This window comes from Echiichthys vipera (assembly GCF_963691815.1).
Source record: "Echiichthys vipera genome assembly, chromosome: X".
NCBI lineage: Eukaryota > Metazoa > Chordata > Actinopteri > Perciformes > Trachinidae > Echiichthys > Echiichthys vipera.
In genome coordinates, this window is record NC_139825.1 from 25,971,940 (window position 1) to 25,978,831 (window position 6,892).

General features: G+C 42.1%; 1 protein-coding gene across 1 annotated transcript in view; it reads right to left on the reverse strand.

The window, feature by feature from the left end:
- wnk2 (WNK lysine deficient protein kinase 2) overlaps positions 1–6,481 on the reverse strand; it is a gene marked incomplete at its 5' end in the record, with an annotated part of 29,055 nt that extends 22,574 nt beyond the window's left edge. The window contains 2 exons of the mRNA XM_083939569.1: positions 980–1,152; positions 5,786–6,481. Coding sequence (XP_083795695.1) covers positions 980–1,152; positions 5,786–6,481 — 869 coding nt within the window. The remainder of the gene's footprint in view (positions 1–979; positions 1,153–5,785) is intronic.
- Between the last annotated feature and the right edge of the window lie 411 nt (positions 6,482–6,892).

Genomic DNA, 6,892 nt, shown 5'->3' on the forward strand with positions numbered 1-6,892 from the left:
ACGTTCCAGTGGTCACCAGGTAAAGACGTTTGCAATTAAAAACACATTGAATGCTAACAGACATTTTGACGTTCCTCATTTTGACTGCCTCACACTTTTTCCCATTGTGTTAATACATTAAAGCTTCAGTTGGCAGATCTGGCAGATTGAGCTGACTCAGTCAAATTTTGAATGTTTACAACTCTCACGGCCACCCCCCACTACCATTGAGCTCCCTCCCATCGAGTGCTCGTCAGTGTGTGTGCACAAGAGTTTTGTGAACGTGCTCGCCTCTTCTCTCATCGATAAACGGCATGGTGTACATGCTACATAGAGGTAGGCTGGCTAACTTACTCATAGATAGCAATTGCGAACAACATTTAGCGTATGCCTAGCTTGAGGCGTGTGCATGTGATATTGTAACATGTGCGAGCGAGGAGGGGGGATCTTTGGCATGTGCTTGAACTGTGACTGCCAGTCATCTCTGACACAGCCCTGCACTGAGTGGACAGGATGATACGGGCATGGTTGATTTTTTCAAAACAAACAACAGGCTCTAGGTGCAGGTAGAGGCGCATTTTTTTCTAAAACTGGATGATTTATGTTGTTCTATCGGAGCATAGTGTCGGTTTCAGTGAATATGATTAAAAAATGTTGCCAACTGCAGCTTTTATTATGAAAAGCAACGCTAAAATCACAGCTATTCTTTTTTGAAAACTATAACTATATATGTTTCTGCCTCTACAGTCTAGATTTAGATTCACTGTAATGGCCTCATGATGCAGACAGTCTAATGGTCAATAATGTAAAGTTGATTGAAACAGAGTAATACAAGCACCAATTAGAGACTAAAACTAGCATCTTACAATCAGTCAAGTGTACAGATGAAAAGGACACATTGGCTAAGATGAGAAGCGATATCTCAAACATATCAGTAAATATAGATATATAAATAAATATAGAAAATGTTATTCTTTTGTGTTTTCGTATTGACTCTCACGTTTTTAGTGTCCCTGAGGTCATTAGCTCTGTCACCAGAACAATGCACTTCTTCCCTTTAACCGGTGATTCCCAGAAGTCGTAAAAACGCACGATGTTGGGATGCTGGAGAGCCTTTAACATCTCTGCCTCCTCTTTGAACCTCTGTCTCTCAGCTTTGGAGAGTTTCCGTTCCTGGGTAAAATGGAGACAGACAATTTAAAAAAAAAAAAGAGAAATAATGAATTACAAGCTCATCCATTCACAATTTTTCAGTACTCTGGAGCCTTGACAGAGAAGAAGTGCAGTCAATTTGGGGGGAGTGGAGCTCTGTTAGAGCTGCCTGTGGCTCATGTTGTGAACACATCTTTGGCATTTTGAGTAGGTAAACATGGGGGTCTGAAACATTTAACCTACTACTGTCACTACTGTGTATAATACACACATCACTAAAACCCCATAACTATGCCACTGAATCCCACTGACTGTTTCCAGAAAAGGTCAAATCCTTATCTAATCTGGTGTTATGATACAGAGATAAACACATCTGTCATGACAGCTAAACAAAAGATTAAATTGCATTTTTAATCAGTAAATGTAAAATGTGCTGCTGGTAGAAAAAAGGAGGGGAAGGCGAGCTGAAGATGAAAAACTCTATCTTTGATATGTGAAATTCTTGAATCTTACATCTTTGGGTATGTACTGAGTGATGTGCTCCATGTATACTGGATCAATATTTTGGCCCCTGCCTTCCCTGAACTGTTGTATAAATAGTAAAACAGCTGACAGCGAACATCCTCTACATTTCTGTTTCTCTCCAGTCAGCATGGCAGATATACCCAGTGGCCTCAGCCATGATAAATGCTGAATGACCTCCAGATTTTCTCTCCCCCTGTCTCAAAATACACATTTTAATGGTGACAACGAGGGTGCATTTGATATTTTAAACGTCTGGGATGCACACTAACCTACTGTTCATCACTAGGAATTGATTATTGATAGATACTGACCAGGGAATCAGATTTCATTTACAGCCTATTGTGACCTATGCAATGTGCAGCCTAATGTGTGTTAGGTTACAAGCAGCCTTGTGGAGGATGCGCCTTCCCATTTTAGCTACCTTTGACAGTGCTGATTCTTATTTATAAAAAAATATTACAGCTGGCCTCATCCCTCTGTTCATATTATCTAGGTGGTTTACGCACAGATTCTTAATGCTTCTTTGCAGCAGGGTGTGGCACTCGCAACACAGAATCTTCTTTACCATTTTTCATAATAAAAGCTTGGTATAAAAATAAATGAACAACGCTGACATTTTAATCTAATGGAGTGTGGAGCGGTACAGACACAAAGCTGCAATTAATATAAATATGAGCTCTTGTTTTGCTGTGTATCAAATACTACTAGTCTTACTCGCTGTCCCGAGCTGAACCCACCCTTTCCCTCGCTCCTCTGTCTCTGTCTTGGTGCAGAGGGCTGCATCAGCAGGATTCACTCACCAGCCACATCTGTGTACTAATACCACAGCGATATAAATTCACGTTTAGCATTTGTTACTAAGCCATCAGACAAGACAAACAACGTGCTAAATCACGTTGTATAATTTGCTAATTTCAGGTAAACAACTCACTCAGCAGATGTTTGATCATCATTTAGCGGGCGAAAAGTAACAAGACTAGCAGCCTTGTTCGCTTGAAACAAGGCTGCGGCTACTCTTCAAATCTGATTCCCTAAATCTTTCTGAGTGACTATGTTTTCTGCTGTCTCACTCTTAGTGTTGCCCTCAAACACACAGTAAAAGCACACTGCTGAAGTTGCAGTGGCTTTTTGTGAGAGAGGCACAGTTGCTCTGAAGGGCAAGGCCTCACCTCCAGGGACAGGATGGTTGAATCATCTCCCTTATGAACATGCTCAGATACACACACATATGACACTTACTCTCGAGATAATCATGCATAATACCCATTTTAGGTTTTAAGTGTTTCAAATTATCTATTTTTCTTTCTCTTGACATATGGCAAGTAGTTTCTTTAACAATACAGTAAAACTGAAGTTAATGTTTTACTCCTATAGTTACAAAACCAGAGAACTGAGGCTGAAATGCAAGATGTAACCAAGAGACAACTGATTACCTTATGCACAATTCAATTTTGTTCATTCTTACAATAATTGATTGAAGTTATACATCCAAATGATGCTTATTACATGCATATCTGGTATAGTTCGTACAACACAGAGAACTTTCCTCCCTTGCCTCACTGGACTCTAGATATGTTGCCAACGAGAGCTGTGAGATAATAGTGTTTGACTCTTGTTGATTGATTGACTTGATTGAGTTGTGCTGTGATTTGTTTTACTTGTTCCCTGAGGCCTGAAAGGGCAAACCTGGATTCTGCGTGGGAAGACAAAAAAAAAAAAGCATCGGCTCGGTTCATTCTGAAGCAGCATGAAATCTATAAAAATCCTGCTGCAGGGCTGTGCCTCAAAGTCAAAAAACGTATTCACCTTATACTCATTTAAAGTAAGTCAAAGGTTCATAAAGTTATGTTCCGGTGCTGATTCAGTCTGTACCAGCTAGATTTTTTGGGGGGCCCTAAACCTCAGTACACAAATACCAGGCAGTGCATTGACTAAAATAAAGCGGTTAATCAAAGTTTGATAAGATTATTTGCTGGGGAAAAAAGTAGCATGCTGAGAAAATCGTGTTTTCGACTTAATAGTTTGATTATATACTTACAGCAGTAGAATAAACATGCATTTCTAAAAATTCATATGGAAAGAAATTCATTATTTTATCAATTCTTTTCACAAAAAAAAGGTTAAAATTGCAGCTGAACTAGTTCCAAAAAAAACACTGTAAATACGTTATCTTCACATAAGTACACATGATTTGCTGAAATTGTGTCCAAGGTATATTCAGTTTAGAAACATGCCTCTGTTTTATTAGAGGATCATGTATAAATGTAGTAATTTTCACAGCAGTATGATGTTTTATTTAATTTTCACAAATCTAATAATTATTATTCTGGCAGATATCTGCTCTGGACAGACTGTAATAGCTTAGCACATTTTGAGCCTTGAAAGGGCAGCCACTGTCTGCAGGTCTGTCTGCAGACTAATCTGTGTATCACATGGATAGCATCTAAACTGATCATTAGATTACCACATGTACAGGTGAGTAATACGGTGAGCGGTCACTATGAGACTATTTGTTTATATTAGGCCCATGCTAAAATGTGGAATAATTAGTGTGTCCGAAGTTCACCTGCTTTGATTCAATTCGGTCATTATTCAAGAAAGTGGCGTACAGCTGAAAAGAAGAATAAAGACGTCATAATAAAGTGTAACTTCACTCCCCAGGTCTGAGCCTAACTCCACCCACTGCATCATTTTAAACAATAAAAGTGTGCAAGAGGCTCAGAGGTGGGCAGGGAGGGGGAGAACTGATGTGTTTAACCACAGTCATATTATTTAGTTTGCAGCTCAAAAAACATGTTTAAGTGTGTACAGTACCTCTTTAACGTCTTTGGGTGACACAAAACTGAATGATGGAAACATTTAGGCTAGAATTATGAGAGGGAAAGTTAAAAAGCTACTTGACTGGCATTCTCCTCCTGAACAACTCTGAACAACACTTCTCCTCAGTTTCCCAGGGTGAACCAATACTTCAATGCTGGCTCACTGACAAAAACATCATGGAAAACCAAATGGGGTAACACTCAGTGCATTTACATGCAGCTTTAAAAACTTGATTATATTCGGGTTAAGGGCATACTCTGGTTCCTCAAACACCATGTAAACACCGTACCCCGGGGGAAAATTAGAGCTCTCATACCCCAGCTAACAGACCTAGATAACTCCTTTAACCTCATCTAGGTGCTGGAGGCTACAGCGCCACACCTCAGCAATACTGATTGGTAACCTGACTCCGCCATACTTATTGATTCACAACTGAGTATCTTCAGAAAGAAGTATGTAAATATGACTATTAATCGTTACAGAATGACCCAGGATGAGGGTTGATAAAGGTCAAAAGCAGGAGTCAGCAGACACTGTGTTGAGACGGGATGGGAGAAAAAACAAAAAACACTTGTACCCAAACAATAACAGACACACACGTAGTCTGTTTGACTGTCTAGAGCTAGACTGCAGCTCTGATTGCTACCGGATGCTGAAACATGTCAAATGGTGGCGGGACTAGATAAGCTTTTGCTTCTCCCCCTTTCGGTCATGTGAATTGTATGATTTAAACTATGATAATTGGATAGGATTGATCTAACTGACATGCCCAAATAAACAAACAAATAAATAAATAAATATGAGATAATAAAAACTGAACTACTCTGTTGATAATAAACCCATCATCAATAAGAAAGTGCGTAACACAAATGCCTGTAACTGCTGACTGGTTCATCAATTAGACCCTGATCATGAACTGGCTGAATCGGGGCAGAAAGCAGGAAAAAATCTGACAATAATCCATATTCAGGCACATGTAAGCAAGTATTTTAAACAGTGTAAGTGCAAAAAACTCCATTAATATTCTACATCAATGACCCTAAAAGTTTGTTATAATCTGGTACACCTCAGAAAAGAAATGTCTCACATCTCACTGTTTCATCTTCAAATGAATTAAGTTACAGTGTAATTAAACCAGTCCACATCCAGAAAGATCACTGGTGACCAAATGTCAAATGTCAGTGACCTGTGCACCAGGCGGCAAACTGACAGAGGACTGACTTTCTTTTTTAAAATCTGTCCTTTATATAATAATAAGCGTATCATTGGCTGATTTATGTTGAATTTGAGTGATGATGAGTGAACCTACCTGGAGTTCACACCATGCCACTTCGACCCAGGTGTCGGTGTCCAGACCTTTATAGACGGTTTTGAAGGACCCTCTCCCCAGCTCGATGTCAAACTTGAGGAAGCGGCCCCCAGGTGAAGTGGACACGGCCTTCATCCCGGGCTCCTCTTCGTTCTCGTCACTTCCTGCTTTACCTGTGACATCCGAGGGCGCAACCTCTGCAACCTTTGGCTCAACTTCGCCCCTGTCGCCTCCCTTCTCCTCGTCGGCGCTCACGCTCTCCGTGGCGCTGTCCTTCAGCTCCACCTGGCTCTCTGTGCTGGAAGTCTCCCGGAGACCCAGGCGGGTTCCGTGCAGAACCCGGGTAGGCCTACTACGACTCCGGTCCACGATGGTCCGCAGGTCGATGCGGGGCACCGGGCTGCTGTTGTTGACACACTCCTGCGTGTCCACCGGCTGCTGTTCCTCGGAGTCTGACACCCACAAACTCCGCCGAATGAACCTCTGGCGGACCAGCGCCCGGTAGTCTGTGGAGGGGTACGCGCTCGGGTCACTTGCTCCTCGCAGGGCTTCGATTTGGATGTTGACATTGTGGTCGGTCCCATTCTGATAAATCGCCCTACGGTCATTTGCGTTAATGTCCGAGTCTAGATTGGGTGCCGAGGAAAATGTGGATCCCAGTGGCGGATCTTTGCTTGAATGATCCGCCGAATCCATCCCCGGTTAAATTGTTAAGCACTTACCGGCGAAATTGTGCGGGGAAGACGATGAGCATGCTTCCTCTCCTCCGGTGGTGGGAGAGTTTGCTATACCTACACCTGCAACAATCGCATGCAGTGACGCAGTTCGCCAGCTCAGGATGTATGGCCTTATGCCTTGGATTGGTATAGGACACAGAGAACCCCCCGCACACTGTCCAGCTCGGAGGATGCGCGCATTGCTCCTTTCGCCGCCTCACGCCCCGGTCCACCTTTGCAGCATCGAGCTTTTCAAGTTAAGCCTGATGTCATTGCCAGTTCAGCCTATGAGCTGACGAAAACATTTCCCTCCACAATGCATGAGATGCCCGCTGGAACTATAGCTGTTCTGAAGGCTGCATGACAGCAGGTGATTTAGCCAGATCCAGCC